At 39.6% G+C, this 16,551-nt stretch overlaps 1 protein-coding gene across 2 annotated transcripts; it reads left to right on the top strand.

The window, feature by feature from the left end:
• The first annotated feature begins 385 nt into the window (after nt 1–385).
• nop14 (NOP14 nucleolar protein homolog (yeast)) lies at nt 386–12,671 on the top strand. Of its 2 annotated transcripts, none has more exons than XM_030742567.1 (19): nt 386–549; nt 894–1,076; nt 1,879–2,013; nt 3,336–3,477; nt 4,604–4,755; nt 4,942–5,079; nt 5,187–5,309; nt 5,388–5,519; nt 5,622–5,913; nt 6,072–6,202; nt 6,282–6,367; nt 6,455–6,590; nt 7,797–7,898; nt 8,233–8,386; nt 8,463–8,622; nt 11,328–11,475; nt 11,570–11,688; nt 11,811–11,966; nt 12,066–12,671. In XM_030742567.1, the coding sequence occupies exons 2-19, from the start codon at nt 894–896 to the stop codon at nt 12,160–12,162; spliced, it is 2,586 nt and encodes an 861-aa protein (XP_030598427.1). In that variant the 5' UTR covers nt 386–549; the 3' UTR covers nt 12,163–12,671. The 2 variants fall into 2 exon arrangements, with proteins under 2 accessions (XP_030598427.1, XP_030598426.1); XM_030742566.1 differs by having other exon boundaries at nt 386–574.
• The last annotated feature ends 3,880 nt before the right edge of the window (nt 12,672–16,551 follow it).

Genomic DNA, 16,551 nt, shown 5'->3' with positions numbered 1-16,551 from the left:
ATTTAGATTTTAAGTGAGCATCTGTAACAAAAACGTTCCTGCAAAGGCATTAATGAAGTATTCTGATTCTGAAAACTTATGGGAAACTTTGGATCAACATGTTAGTCAGTGAAGGCAGGCAAGGTCCTGGGTTTGAATCCACCATCTGGTGATGGCCTTTCTGTGTGGAGTTTGCATGTTTTCCCCATGTTTAGGTTAACTGGTGGTTTTAAATTGCCTAAAGGTGTGAATGTGAGTAGCTGTCTGTCTCTCTGTGTCAGTCTGTCTGCGTGTACCCTTCTTCTTTATTTTGAAGCGTGAACTTCCAACTTTAGACGCTAGAGGCGCTGCAAGGAGTCGTCCCGGCGGAAGTGGCTCTTGTCAGCTTCATTGTGGTGAACTTTCACCTCAGGCTGTGCACGCTGGAAAAAAAAATTGAAACTCAGTGAAGCAACGTGGGCAGTAAAATATTGAACAATTATTTATTGAATTACGCGTTGTTAGAGGTTTTCTCACTCATGTTTTGTTCCGCCTGGATTTACTAATTCGACTCGTCACCGCGGCTAAACGGTAAACGCCTCCCGTCTGTGAAAATGTGAGTTTGTTTACAAGCTGCTGACGGTTCATAGCGAAGCTAATTGTCTAGAAAGTAGCTCCACATTTTTCCCTTTTGATATTTTACCTACAGGTGTGTCTCTTTCGTGAACTTGAAATTCTAAAAAGCTAGTTTTTAGCTAATATTAACTGTGTGGTATATTAAAGTGTACCACACAGTAGTCACAGGAAAACAAGCGAGACTTCAAGGAAGGATTTGTTATTTTTTTAAAACCATTATAGGACCTCAAATTCAAAATGTAAACAGCCACAGGGGATGTCGAGGCAGTGATGTTAGCTCATACGTTGCTTTGTTACAGATGGGGAAGGCGCCTAAGAAGAGGAACCTTGCTGATAAGGTCCGAAAGACCAAAACCTCCGCTGAGATCAAAAACAACCCGTTTGAGGTGAAAATCAACAGAAAGAAATTTGATGTTCTCGGGAGAAAAAGCAAGCATGATGTGGGTCTGCCCGGTGTGTCTCGATCCAAAGCCATCAGTAAGGTAAGAGACAGGCTCGTGTTTTTAATGGACTCTCTGTTGAGCTTGTGTTCAGGTGTGAGCTCGCTGCAAAGGGTTATAATGAAAACGTCATACATTTGCTGGTGCTCAGTGCTGTTTTATTAAATTACATTCATATTTTTGACAGAGTAGTTACACAACCCTGCGCGACAGTTCAAAGAACATTAGAGAAATAGGTGTCAGCACTAAACATCATGTAAGTCATGCATGAAATTAAGTTAAAAAAAAAAAAAAAATCTTTGTAATGTTTTGTTTCTGGCACCAACATCCCTGCGATGATATGGGAGCCTGTTCTTAAGTCCCAAACTGAAGCATTCCTGCTAACCTGGCAACTTAAAGAAATACTCGCCTTACCTGTTTTGATAACTGTGAGCTCTGCTTCTTTGGCCAAAATCTCCAAAGATCCAGAGTAGTGCAGCCACAAACTTTTCTGTTGCGGCACCGTATCTGGCAGTCGTTGCTCACAGCTCGTCGTGCGTTCAACACTATCTGTGCTGTGAAGCCTGGCGCTCACAGAGTCATGCTGGGAGAGGGACTTTCTGCAGGAGTCACTGAGAGGATTGTAAGAACAGAGAGAGCTGTGAACCAGTCTAAATACAGGCAGAAGTGTGAAGAAAAGTAAAATCTTCATCATTTTTTGCTTCTAATTTTTGTGTATGTGTTTGTTTTTCTAACATTGCATGGTCTTAAGGACACAGAATGTGGAGAGAACTTGTGTGCATGTTTACCTGAGAGGGAGCCGATATAACTCATAAGCAGTTCTTTTTTTATTTTTTGTCTGTAGAGAAAAGAGACCCTACTGAAGGAATACAAACAGAAGAACAAATCCAGCAAATTTATTGACAGACGTTTTGGAGAGTATGACACCAAGATGGCACCAGAAGACAAAATCCTCCAGAGGTTCACGATGGAGAGACAGGTCAGTGATGTGATGTGCATTTATTATCAGGTTCTGATTTACAGGTTATGAATGGATAAAATAAGGCAAGCATGCAGGGGGAGGCTGATGTGTTTTATTTTTCTGTTGTGGTGGATATAGCACTTTTTATCATTAGTTTAATAAATCAGTTTGTACATCTTACATGATTCATTTACAATTCTAAATGAGGCCTTTTTGTCACTTACAGTTAACGAATGAGTAGTTTTATGGTCAGGTGAGACCTGTTTCCTCATTATTCCATGACAGATTAACAAGACATAATTTCTAGAGTTGATTCGAGATGTGTCAGTGAAAGCACAGAAACTGTAAAGCCTCGATTTTACTCTGTTGTGGACATGGAGGCACGACAGCCGAGTAGCTGCTTGTGTCATACTTATTTTGAAGACTGCCGCCTGGGGTGCATGTGTAGTTGGCGCATTTTAATGTAAAGTCTCAGTGGATGAGTCCGCACGGGCACAAAAAATTGGCAGGTATGCAGACAGACCTTCGCACTCACCATCTGATGAGGAAATTTACGTAACTCGTGCCCAGACTCAAAGATGCGGGAAGTATGACCAAGAATTAAGAGTGGCCAAATCAGCAATCTAGCACATTCTTAAAAAGAAGGAATGTGATGGCCAGCTCAGCAACACCAAAAAGCCTGGAAGACCACAGAAGACAATTAAGAAAGATGATCACTGAATTCTTCCTTTGATTCAGAAAAACCCATTTGTAACATCTAGTCAAGCCAAGGACACTCCCTTTTTACTTCCAAAGTTATGCTGTAAAACCAGTAATATGCCTCACATTGCAGATTAATAATGATGCAAAACATGCATCAAAAGCATCCCAAGACAGTCTCAAGGCAAAAACTTTGATTATGGTCACATCAGTCTACTGACCTCGTCCCAACTGAGTATGCTGTTTACTTACTGAAGACAAAGTTGAATGCACAAAGACTCCCAAAACAAATAGCAACTGAAGGTGGCTGCAGTAAAGGCTTGGCACAGTCATAGTAGATTATCTAGTTACTTTGAAACCTATAAAAATGAATGCCCCCAATTTCTTTAAAAACGGTGAATTGAACCACTTGAATTAAAGCTGGACGTTAAGAAGACAATATATATCTTTTGTGCAGGCTTAACTGGTTAATTTCTAATCTATCCACTGAGGCAAAATGTGAATCGTGTTCAAATACTTATTGACCTACCCGGTCACGCTAAAGCTATCTTAAATGCGTAAATGAAAAAAGGGAAAATAAACTGGCTTATGTGCAGATGTACTAAACCTACACCTTCTATTATTTTGCATTTTATCGTTAGCGTGTCCACGAAAAGAAGGACGTATACAATCTGAATGAGGAGGAAGAGCTGACTCATTATGGCCAGTCTCTGGCTGAAATGGAGAAATTCAATGACATTGTGAACAGTGATGATGAATCAGAAGAAAAAGGTCTATTGTCTGGTGAGTCTAAGCACAGAATGAATGAATGTTTTCTACATGCACATGGTTGTTATAGTCTGTGTGTATTTTTATGCACGCTGGAATATATATATATATATATATATATATATATATATATATATATATATATATATATATATATAATATATATATGGAATGCCGTTTAGGAAATATTATATATATATATTAAAGTGAGAGTCTGAATATATTGAATGAAAGTCTGAATATTCAAGTTTCATTCTATATATTCAGATTCTCATTTTAATATATATATATATATATTATATTTCCTAAATGGCATTCCATATATATATATATATATATATATATATATATAATTTCGATTAATTAATTACGGGGAAATTAACGCGTTAAAAATTTTAACGCATTTTAATCGCACTTTGAACCGTGGAACGTTTCTCAGTGCACGAGTTCCCGGCATACAGGTTATATCGACGCACAATGTCCACCTCTGCGTAGCTCATGTCGCCTAGCAACCGTGAGTGTGAAGCACAGCTGTGTAAAAGCAGCTGGTTAAACGGAAAACGAACTTTTTCTCCTTTTTGTGGTTTAATTTTAAGTCTTTAACTCAAAATAAGCTGTTAAAACAAACATAACACATTTCAACATCAAGGAATACAACTGAGAGAATGATTAATTTCCAACTATAACAAGTGAGACATTAATGTTGAATAAAACTATCCAGTTATGATGCTTAACTTTAATTTCAGGAGTTTGCTTATCACAGGAGCACTTCCACCCTTCATTGGTCTGTGTAGTAGACTGTAGGGAAAATAAACAAAATTTTGAAGTTTAAGCTTATGTATATTGATTCATTCATCAACTAAACTTAAATTAATATTTATCATGTCAAATATTGAAATGCGATTAAAATGCGATTAATTTCGATTAATTAATTACAAAGCTTGTAATTAATTCGATTAATTTTTTTAATCGAGTCCCACCCCTAATATATATATATATATATATATATATATATATATATATATATATATATATATATATATACCCAGCCCACAGGTTTGAGTGAACACAAGTGTTATTATGTTATTAGAGATTTATTTTTTGGTATTTATTAGTGACAATATTTTTCTTTCACATGTAGCTGAGCTGACTGCATCCCACTTCGGAGGAGGAGGGGGTCTCCTCAGGAAGAAGACATCAGGGGAGCAGCAGGAGGAGCAGGAAGGAGCCCAGAGGGCCAAGACCAGGCAGGAGCTCATTGAAGAGCTCATCCAGAAATCCAAGCAGGAGAAGGTGAGCCTGTAACACAGCCCTGCTGATGGATTTTGTTCCATTTTGTATGCCATATTGTTACTGATTAAAGAATGTGCTAAACTGGTGAGGCATCTCTGGCTGTTGCCTTTTCTCTTAGTAATGATTGTATTGATGTTCTAGAGGAGATCTGGTTTCAAATGACTGATGTTTTGGCTTTGTTCTCAGAGGGAACGCCAGGTGCAGAGAGAGGAGGCCCAGGAGCTGACTGAGAAGCTGGACCAGGAGTGGAAGAACATACAGGCTCTGATGGTGAAAAAGACGCCTAAAGCTGAACGCGCTGACAAACCGGAGGAGAAACCCAAAGTAAGAATGCACAAATGATTCTGCTAAAGGTCGTTCCACCCAAAGGTGTGCTTTTTTTTTTAAAAAAACATAAAAGCCAGTTGCTTCCATTTTTTTGTGTTTTCTAGCGGGACGAATATGACATGATGGTCAGAGAGCTCGGCTTTGAGATGAAGGCTCAGCCCTCAGAGAAAATGAAAACTCCAGAGGAATTAGCCAAGGAAGAGAGAGAGAAGCTGCAGAAACTAGAGGTATGTTTAATCTGCAGAAATTTGCCTCATGTTTGCAGCTGTCGAGCACTTTGATGTTAATGCTCGATCTTTCTACAGGCTGATCGCCTGAGGAGGATGATGGGAGACGAAGTTGGGGATGGTGCACAAAGTCAAATCCACTTGTCTGCTGATGACCTCAACGATGGCTTCATTCTGGATAAGCATGACAAGAAGACTCTGGCTTATCAGGTGGGGTGGGAGTGGGGGGCAGCACAATATGGAACAGTTATTTTACTTTGGGATATTCTTTATTTTATGTTAATATGGAGAGAGTTTCATTTCTGTCTATAGGATGGAAAATGGAACCTTGGGGAGGAGGAAGCAGAAGAAGATGAGGGTGAAGATGAAGAGGAAGGAGAGGGAGACAGTGGTGAGGAACAGGAATCGGATGCAGAAGAGGAGGATGAAGTTGAGGAAGAGGAGGAGGGAAGCGATGAAGAAGATGGTCACTCAGATCTTGATTCTGAGCAAGAAAGCGAGAATGAGGAGGATAAAGAAGCTAGCGCCAAACCGAAGAAGACCAAAGAAGAAATGAGAGCCCAGCAGGAGGCAGCCAAATCAGAGCTCCCATACACATTTGCTGGTAATGGAAATGATTACTTACTAGATTGTTTTTAATGTATTTTTTTTTAGGTATTTTCTCTCTTTAATAGTGATGCTCAGTTGAGCTTTAATCACCATCTTTCCCTCACAAAATATCCAATATTGTATTGTTCTTATATTCTTTTTTTCCTCTCATAGCCCCTGAAAGCTACAGTGATCTGAAAAATATGCTATGTGGTCACACCTCTGACAACCAGCGCCTCATTGTGGCCAGAACTCAAAAGAGCAACCACCCTAGTTTGGCTGTAGGCAATAAGCTCAAGCTGCAGGTACAATACAGAGTTGGATGCACGTGTCCGTAGGCAGATTTCAGTGTTCTGTGAACTTACAGCGCTCTCTCTCTTTCAGAAACTGTTTGGCTTTCTGTTGGAGTACATCGGAGAGCTGGCCGTCAGGAGTCCACCCGAACTTACCACCATTGATAAACTCATGCCGTGAGTTCAAAAGGATGCTTTACTGCTTTAAAATTTTTAGTCCTCGAAATAAACACATTTCTTTACCTTTTGAACCTCTTTCTGCAGTGAGGTGTACGCTCTGTGCCAGATGTTTCCAGAAGCAGCCTGTAAGTCTATGCAGAGCATCCTTGGAGATGCTGCTCATAGCATGGAGGAGGTGATTGAGGCCAAAGGTCATGCTGCTTTCCCTACACTAGACATGGTAGGGATTACTTACTTTGAATGTGGTAAATGTGTTTGATGTTCACCAGGGTGTGTATAGATTTTGGAGGCTTTAAATGTCAGTTGATTCAGAGAGTGGACAATTTGCAGGTCCGCACTGTTTTCACTTCAGGTAGAATCAATGCTGGAATCAATGTTAAGACCTTCCAGTGTTATATAGAGAAAGCATGTGGTGGATAGAGCTTGTTGTTGTTTTCTTAACATTTGATTTCATCACAACTGCTCTTGATCAGTGTCTGTAGATGGTGAATGTCATGGGGAGGACCGTGACCTCTAAACACACTACACAGTGCTTTTAACTTGGCTGCGTTGTGTGTGTGTGTGTGTGTGTGTGTGTTTGTGTTTGTATTGCTGCCATGTTAGTCATGAAATCCTGAAGAGAGCCTAATCATACCGCTAAATATATCTACATTTACATTACTGTTAACTTATTACCATTGTCTTTGAATGGTATTTAATTGTTATTTCCTGGAATGGGAGGACCTACTGACTATATAGACAGGAGTTGCGTGGTGAGCATGCTGCAGTGTACTGTCAGGGGCCTCAGTGAATGAAAGTTTAGCCTGGTGTAAATAGTTTCTATAGCAGTTTGATTTAGTTTTGAATAATCATCTTTAAGTTGTAAATACTTAGTTATTTTTCTTTTGTTTTCTAGTAAAATTCTTTTCTGAGTTTGAGTTTTCTTTAGCTTAGCCAACCAGTCTGCGCTGTAAATATGGCTCACTAATCCACTGCTGTGAAGGGAAGGGGAATAATGTTGAAAAGCCTGTTTATTTCTGCCTCCACTGCTCAGCCACCGCTCACAGTGAAAGTTAGCAAAGCATGCTTCTAATCATTTACTCTGCTGCCCCGAGCCTGGGGTAAGAAATGAAGCTTACTTTTTATCAGCTCCTCTCTTTGCCCATCTGTTTCTGGCAGTTCAACAGTTGGAGACTGTTTAAAATTATATTAATCAAAATGAAGCTGCGACTGTGGTAGAAGTGCATCTGTTCTTCTAAATAATTTGGTAGGCATTTAATAGCAAATGTCAGTAAATTTTCTCAACTTCAACATTGCTTATTTACTTCTTACACTTTGTCCCATCTGCTTTGAATTAGGATTATAAATAGGACGTTTCTTATGTAAAAGGACTTGTTATTGGTATGTGCTGCACCTTCATTTGTATATATATTTTTTGTGTCTTAAGCTTATCTACCTGAAGGTGACAGCCCTGCTGTTTCCTACCTCAGACTTCAGGCACCCAGTTACAACTCCAGCGCTGCTTTTCATCAGCCAGGCTCTCACCAAGGTACACACAGACATTATATTTGTTTCTTAATATCTGTGTTGTTAGAGCTGTTCAGGATTTTATTTTGAGTGCTAATCTTGCCTAGCTGCTACCATGCATGTGCTTGTGTGTCACAGTGTGGTTTCTCGTGGGGCTTCACATCTCTCTTTGAATCGAGCCCCTCACCCTTATACTTTATTTTTTTGTGTTTTCTTTACATAAGAGACCTTTAATATATGCACCTTAAACCTGTGCAGGTATTCAGTGTTTTCTTTCCAGAAGTGTCTCTCAGTGCATAATACAGGTAATGTTGGATGGATGTGTGTGGTTGAGTCTGTGTCTTGTAATTTTTCAGTGTCCAGTGAGATCATTACGGGACCTAACATCAGGTTTAGTCCTTTGCTGTCTGGCAGTGGAGTATATTTCTTTTTCAAAGCGCTTCCTGCCCGAGCTCATCAACTTCCTGGCTGGGACGCTACACCTGGCAGTGCAGGACAAGGCTTCGCTAGGTATTACACTTTTATACACCAGGTATGTTGGTTAAGGTGTGAAGCTGAACTGACATACTTTAACATTGTGTTGCAGGTTACAGTGTGGTGCCACCCTTCAGGACGTCTGGAAAATACAGTGATCTCTTAGTGATGTCATCTTCAGAGTCCTGCAGGAGCTGGAGCAAAAAAAGCCTCCCACTCTCTGCTACTCAGAAGCTGGACCTTGAAAACGACCCTGATAGAGATAACCACAGGTAAGTGGGGAGTGCTTTTAATGCAAACCTGAATCTGCTTGTTAAGTCTAATGTAATTCATCATTTCTGGGCCCAAATGCTTCTTCTAATTCTCAAACAAGAACTAGGGCACCAGTGCTTGTTTGGGAAGTTAACCACGGTCCAAATTCTTTCAGCTCCAATACAAATAATCAGTGTGGCTGTTCTAAATAGATAAAAGTACTTTATTTATCCTAAAAGCTGGGCAATTACAGTGTTAAAGCAGCCAAAACATGAAAAACAGCTTAACTTAATAAAATAAGAGCAATGACACAGAACAAAAAAGCTCAGAAAGGCAAAATACAACACAAAACATAAGCGAAGAGCTCAGTACATCAGAATCATATAATAAAGAGTTTAAATTTAAAATGAATGCAGTGACTTTGGTGTAAGGTGGGATGTTCTGTAGCTGATCTTTTTGGCTGCAGAGCTGAAACAGAAGTTAGACAAAGTGTTCAACTGCATGTTCACTAAGTCAGCCTTGCATTCGAGAGTCCATGAAAATAAAGCTTTACAATGTAAGACAGGGGGCTTATTTATAGAAAGTGCTTGTATGAATGTGTGTGTGATTAGGTGAATGGGGTTTGTAGTAAGAACAAAAAAGCAGTCTCAGTGCTCAGAGTGGAAAAGTGCTATTTAAGTACCGGTCCATTTACCATTTGTCTAAAACACAAGGGGCACATCAGTGCAGCACATTAAGACAGGAGCCTCAGCAGTGTGGTAGCATAATCCTTGTTGTTCCTTTGTTAGAGTAGCTGAATAAAACAACAAAATAATCTGTAAATCTCAGAATGCCATTATTAGCTATTAAAATTATAGTATGTATGAATACCATGTAATAACAGAGATTAACACGTTCCTGGAGACAGTTATAGGCACAGTAGGAGGACAGAGAGGGAGTGTGAGAAAATCTTTTGTGCTCTCCTTCACACAGCGTCTCATGTTCAGTTTGGATCACCAAAAAGGAAATTAGTAGACTGGACTAGAAATGAGCCTCATTATTAACCATTTTTAGAAGTGAAAAAAAGACAAATTCATTTGTTTTTGTTTTTTTTCTGTCAGGACCAAATTGAAGCATTCATACAGATTTTTCCTATAACCAGCTGCGTGTTCTGCAGCACTAATACAGTCAACTTGCGATAGGCATGTTCATTGTTATTATAGCCACCGCTGTTTGCATCTGAAAACCTAAAATAGGCCTTCATACTTGGTTTACCTGCACACGCTGAGTGGCTCAGAGCTGATACATCCACTTGTGTGAATCCGGGTGAGTCGCCAGCATGGTTTCACACAGCAGCTGGTGTGTGGGCACAAAGCAAAGCTTGTAAACAGGCTTCAGCAGACCATGATTGTGCACAGTTTGTCAGAACATACATTTTTTTTCATGCTCAACTAAAATTAATACTTATTAATGCATTGTAATTAATGATAATTATTGATAACAATGCATTAAACGTGTAGAAACAGACTCCAACGCAGTTATGTTTGCAAGAATTTAATTCACTTGAATATAATTCATATTTGTGGAAAAAAAAAAAGGGTAAACTTAGACTGATGTTGATGGTTTCCCTCATGAAAACAAAACAGCTGTGATTTGTTGAGGCACAGACTCAAGACTGAAGTTGTCCTGTAGTATCAGCCACTGAGATGTTAGTAGCAGATTCTTTATAGATAGGTGACTCCATGGGGATTCATTTTTCCCACGGATGGTTGATTTGATCAGAGAATATGGAGGCCGGGTCAACACCATGAACTCTTTGTAATGGCCATCAAACCAAATTCGGAGCCATTTTTGCTGTGTGGCTGGGATCGCTATCCCAGTGTCATCAGGGAATGCTGCTGCCATGAGTAGGTGTAAGCGGTCTTTATGTGGGTGATATGTGTGAAAATAACATCAAAATGAATGCTAGGGCCCAGGGTTTCCCAGAAGAATATTGACTAGATGTTCACACTACCTCCATCAACTCGCCTTCTTCCCACTGCCATGTTTTACCCAGAAGAATGACAGATTCACATGGGTGTCTGCATTATGTAAAAGAGGGCATTATTCATTAGACCAGGCCACCTTCTTCCACTGGTCCACTTCTCAGCACTAGGCCTCTTGTAGGCACGCTTTACTGAGGACAGGGGTCAGCGTGGGCACTATCTGAAATTCTGAGCATTTCGCTGCAATAATTAACAAAGGACAGGATGTGTTTTCCAGTGTTTTATTTCCTTATAACTCAGTGAGTCTTGATCAAATCAGTGAATCATCTTTTAATCCTGTGCCTTGCGGTCTGATCCAGTGCAGTCTCCTCCACAGTGTTATATGCACAGTGCTGCATGAGAGTCCTTCTTCTCAGTGTCATAGTCTAATTTCTGCATTCCTTGAGGCTGTACAGTAACACACACACATGCAAGCAGGCAGCTGTGTGTGAAGAGGATAGTGAATGTGGTAATTACTGCTGGGTGATAAAGCAGGGAAGGAGAGAGTGAGTGTACTCTGAAGGCTAAAATGTGTAAAGAAGAAGACATAGAGTGTTACACACACACACTGAACTAATGCAGTCATGAAACGTCATTGTTGGTAAGTTGATACAATAGAAGTATATTAAATATTATTCAGTTATGTTTTACTGTTCTTCACAACTGCATTAACATGATAAAAACGCTCAAACTAAAATGTTCGTGGTTGTGTGTTTTCACAGGTTAATGTGTTTGTCTACTTGCCTGGACCTGGTGAAGAGGTGCTGCCTGCTCTACAAAGACTTCCCCTCCTTTGCACACATTTTTCAGCCAATTAGAACGCTTCTTTCAAAACATCTTTCCACCCAAATGTTACCAGAGCCATTACAGGTTAGTTGCAGATTTGTACTGATTTCTTTTTGTATCTTTCTCTTAATTGGAGCAATTTTCTCTTTAGTAATAGTGGTTGTCATTTTTATTGCAGAAGCTTAACAGTGAGATCCTGGAGAGCATCAGCAGCGCTCCTGCGACTCATAGTACACTCGTTTTTGACAAGAAAAAGCCAATTCCTCTGAAGCTGCTCACACCCAAGATTGTTGAAGTGTAAGCGCCAAAAGAAATTGATCGAGCACTTTAGGTTGTTCAGGTGGCCAAAGGTGACGATGCTTGTTTGCTTGCGTTGCCTCTGTTTTTAATATCACGTGTGCAATTTTGGTCTTTATCAGGCTGGACTATGGAAAGAAGCGTGGCAGCACCAGAGAGGAGAGAGAGGAGCAGCGACTGAAGCATAAGTACAAGAAGGAGTTTAAGGGCGCTCTGAGGGAGATCAGAAAGGACTCGCGCTTCCTGGCCAGAGAGAAGCTCAATGAGGCCATGAACAGGTGTGAATAAGACTCTAGTGTCCGTTTAGAAGTAAACCAAAAATATTCATGCTTCTGTTTGTAGAAGCCTTTATAACTTTTGCACATTCTGTGTTTCAGGGATGCAGAGAGAAAGAGAAAAGTGAAAGAGCTAATGGGCAGCTTGGCCACCCAGGAGGGAGAGTGGAAAGCCCTGAAGAGGAAGAAGAAGAAGTGAAATGCATAATCTTCACCAGTTCTCCCCATTGTCTGATCGTTTCCAAATGGACCGCTCCAGTTGAACTGTGGCTCACATTTACAAGGTTGAAGTATGTGGAATTTAGCATTTGTACATGTTTTAGCCATCCATTTTGAACACACATTTTATACTGTTTGCGAATTTGCTGATTGCAGACCATGTTGTCAAATATTCAGATGTAGGCGTTTGATGTGACAATTGGATACTGCTGTTGGAAGTGTCAGTCTACAAAGGAGTGAATATTTTGCTTGCATTTTCCATTTTTTTGCCACAGAAACCATCATAATAGTACGCTAAAATACAGGAAATAACATCTAATTTAGGTTGTTGTATTTTCTGTTAACAGTGACTATGTTTTTCAAGTAAAGAAGGTCAGGGTTACTCCCACTCTGACAAAAATGTAAATACATTTACAGTGAGATGCTTTGTAAGGGAGGAACCAATAAACAAACAACAAATAAAATCAGAGGAAATGCATCAAGCATCATTCTTTATTTTACATGTTTAATTCCTGTCATCTAAAACAGCTGGAAGCAGCTGTGTAGTCTTCAAATGACTGAAATCCTGTACAAATTGGATGGTTGTGGTTGTGTTATGATACTGATTTAGGAGCTTTATTATATTTTTAATGGAATTTGTTAATAAAAAGATGTCAAGTTAGTTTTTATTATTATTATTATTATTATTATTAATGGTATAATCTGGATTTAGTCGAAATTAACCACATCTCCTTGTTCACTGTGGAAATGTGAGGCTATAACACGTATCTTTAAAAATATAGACTTCTCTTTAATGAGTCTGAAATCATCCAAGTAGTTCTAAGAGTTGTTTTTTTTTATGATGATCTTGGTGGTTAGTCCTCCTGTAAGTGCATTTAAGAAATCAGGTCAGCCACATCATAGGATGGTTTAGACATTTTGAAATGACTTCTGCTGGGCAGTTGACATGATACCAAGAATTTGAACAGGAAACAGGCATTCAGATGATGTGAGTTGGCATGCAGATGTTGCGTGTGTGGTTTGAAAAGTCTGCCAAGAAGTGTTGGTTAAAATGACTTTGCTGTGGTGTTTAGTGCAGACAAATGATATTCTGTCTGCTGCTGCTGTTACACATTGACACAAACACAATCATACGTTCTGTCACATCGCAAACGTTCATTCAACACTTGAGCAGCCTCGCCTTAGCTTTGGAGCTGTTGTAGGCAGCATGTTTTTGGCATAATACATTATTTTGTTTGGGTAGTTTTCAGCATTTTCCTTAAAACGTATCCACTCTTCCAGTAATGAGTCTAACCAGGAGGTGTATTAACACCCTCAGCATGGTGTTCAACAAGGTCTTGCTTGTCCTCATCCAGCTGGTGCTTAACCTGTGGATCTGGGTCAATTTCATGTCCTCCAGCTGCTTCTCTGTTGGTGTTTTGCAAACTCTATACTGTCAGATCTGAGAGTGCAAGGTCATTGTGCTTACTCTTGTGCACCTTTGGGGTAGTCAAACTTGCTCTTGTATCAACTGTTATGTCTTAAAAATGACAGACAACTGCAATAGAGACCAGTCTGCTTTAGGAGGCTAACCACTTCTTTATAATGTATCTTGTTGAGCTGAATTCTGTGAGGATTGTCTTGGCTTTCTTTTGGCTTGATTATTTAGATATGATGTGGGATCAAAAAGGCTGCAATCTATCTTTTAAAAATAGACTAGGAAAAAAAAAAAAAAAAAAAAAAAGCTTATTTCGGTTTGGAAACCATGGACTCTTCAGCTGAATTGAAAACTGCTCTGTAGTAGCTGGAGATCCAGTTCTCACTACCAGCAATGATTCTGCATGAGAAATTTGGAGAAAGTCAAAGCAGAAGTTGATGTTTGTTCTTGCAAAGTTTGAGGACCACTGTGGCTGGAACAGGACTAACAGTGAGTGGTCTTAAAATAGTGACAGCCGTGGAAAAGCCGTCTGAACAAGCCTGAGAAGATGATCTTAAACAGAGGCTTAAATCAGGTGATCAAGACTCACTGGGTTATAAGCGTCTCTCTTAACTTTATGAGCACAACTACTGCACTGCATGTCCTGGGTGTGTGTGTATATCTATCTATCTATCTATCTGAGATAGAGATCTAGATCTATAGAGATCTAGATCTATATAGATAGATATAGATCTATATAGATAGATATAGATCTATATATCTATCTATATTTATATATTATATAGATATAGATAGATATATAGATATATACAGACACGCACACACACACACAGGCTAGGGTTGACCACACTCCCTAGGCAAAACTCCTGTGCATCTTATTTAATATGTGCATTTTCTTTTTTCTGTTTTATTCTGCAGTATAACAGAGTGAGCTCCTACAGCTGTAGACTAATGTGTTGTGAACAACAATTACCCACCAGTCCTGCAGGACTAAAAGACATGCTGGTCTCAGTGTTAATGGAGCTGTGCTATCTCTCAAAGAAAAAGAAAAAAAAATGCTGGAAGTGTTGATTGCAAAGACAGGCCTTTGTGAGTGCACTTCTGTCTCATTATTTTTCTTCACACACTGTAAAGCCTGCAGCTGGACGGCTGGATACAGCACATTCTCAAGGCCAACATGGTTGTTCTGTGGCTACAAGGCAGGATTATTACTGCTTTAAACTACATGACAACATCTAATCCTGATGATGATGTTAGATTACCAAAATCCTTGGAAGATATTGCAATCCCCTAAACCAACAACCAGTGATGGATGGATGAGAACATGTTGTCCTCCACTGTCCACAGGACGGTTTCACAACTCACACACTCACCGGCCACTTTATTAGTTACACCTTGCTAGTTGCTTTTGCCTTCAGAGCCACTTTAATTCTTTTTGGCATAAACTCAACAAGGTGCTGGAAACATTCTTCAGAGATTTTGGTCCATATTGACGTGATAGCATCACACAGCTGCTGCGGATTTATCGGCTGTACATCCATGATGTGAATCATCATGACTGAAGGTCATTTTAAGTACTGAGAAGCCATTGTCGTGTTCCAGCAACCAGTTTGAAGTGATTTGAGTGACATGGCACATTATCCTGCTGGAAGCAGTCATCAGATGGGTACACTGTGATCATAAAAGGATGGAGATGGTTAGCAGAAATGCTCAGGTAGGCTCTGCTGTTTAAACAATGTTTAATTGGTACCAAGAGGCCCAAAGTGTGCCAAGAAAACAAAATTGCACCACCAGCAGCAGCCTGAATTTATTTATACAATTCATTTATACAGGGATAGCATGGATGGATCCATACTTTCATGTAGTTTACACCAAATTCAGACCATCTACTGCAGCAGCAATCATGACTCATTAAACCCAGTAATGTTTCTCAAATTTTCTGTTCAATTTTGGAGAACCCATGCCAATTGCAGCCTTAGTTTCCTATTCTTAGCCTACAAGAGTGGCACACACTGTGGTCTTCTGCTGCTGTAGCCCATCTGCTTCAAGATTTGACAGTTTAGGGAATGGAACAAACATATTTCAAGATTCATCTGGCTCAATAAAAGACCGAGTAAAGTTTTCTACCCTGCAGTTGCCGAAGGAGAGGGGGTTTGGTGCAACCTTCTTTGAGAGATTATTACATATCTGCTCAGTTGAGATCTTTGGTGTGTTGGTGCAACCCATCTTATAGTGCAAAATGGAAAACATAGAGATGACTCTTTCTGAAACACCGATCCAGTCTAGACTTGGTCATGTATCCTTGGAGAAGGATGTATGTTTGACAGCCAACCAGTGGGTTAATCTGGGATTGAAAATTTGGAGGTAATTGGTGGGGCAGCTACAACTCCAGTGGAAGATAGAACTTCTTAGGTGGCCAGCTTATGATCCTGATTTTTTTACCTGCTTCTGAAGTCATTAGGTTTAAACACTGGACATCACATGATCTTACTGCAGTGTGTACAGTTATTGAAAAATCTAAACCTATGGCTTTTGACACGCTATGTAAGATGTATGGGCTGGAGAAACAAGATTTTTTTTTAAATACTTGTAGCTTCACGATTATATTTGGAGAATAATAAATACTGGTACCCTTGGAGATTTTTCAGTTCTTAAAATTTTCCTTGATGCATATAACTGGAAGTAACAAAGCTCTTGTAAGTAAGTTACACCAATGCCTGATCAATCTTAAAAGGGACTCAACAAACTATATAAAACAAAAATGGGAAAAAGAAATGAATATTGTGGTTTCAGAGGATATGTGGACAAGCATCTGGAGAATGCAGTTTACATAACTAACTCCAACAGCTGAAGGGACTTCGGTTGGAAGGCCATCATCTGCTTCTTCATAACACCAAAACAGAAGTCTTAATTCATCTGCATCCTGCTGGAGAAACTGTGGGGAAGTCAAGG

This window comes from Archocentrus centrarchus, chromosome 12 (genome assembly GCF_007364275.1).
Source record: "Archocentrus centrarchus isolate MPI-CPG fArcCen1 chromosome 12, fArcCen1, whole genome shotgun sequence".
Taxonomy (NCBI): Eukaryota; Metazoa; Chordata; class Actinopteri; order Cichliformes; family Cichlidae; genus Archocentrus; species Archocentrus centrarchus.
The sequence above is the reverse complement of the archived record's forward strand: the minus strand, read 5'-3'. Positions and strand labels throughout refer to the sequence as shown.

Bases quoted from the DNA above. Each gene is read 5' to 3' on its own strand.
- nop14 (XM_030742567.1), top strand. From the start codon at position 894: ATGGGGAAGGCGCCTAAGAAGAGGAACCTTGCTGATAAGGTCCGAAAG. The intron at 4,756-4,941 runs GTGAGCCTGTAA...CTTTGTTCTCAG, and splicing joins AGAAATCCAAGCAGGAGAAG to AGGGAACGCCAGGTGCAGAG. The intron at 11,967-12,065 runs GTGTGAATAAGA...TCTGTGTTTCAG, and splicing joins CTCAATGAGGCCATGAACAG to GGATGCAGAGAGAAAGAGAA.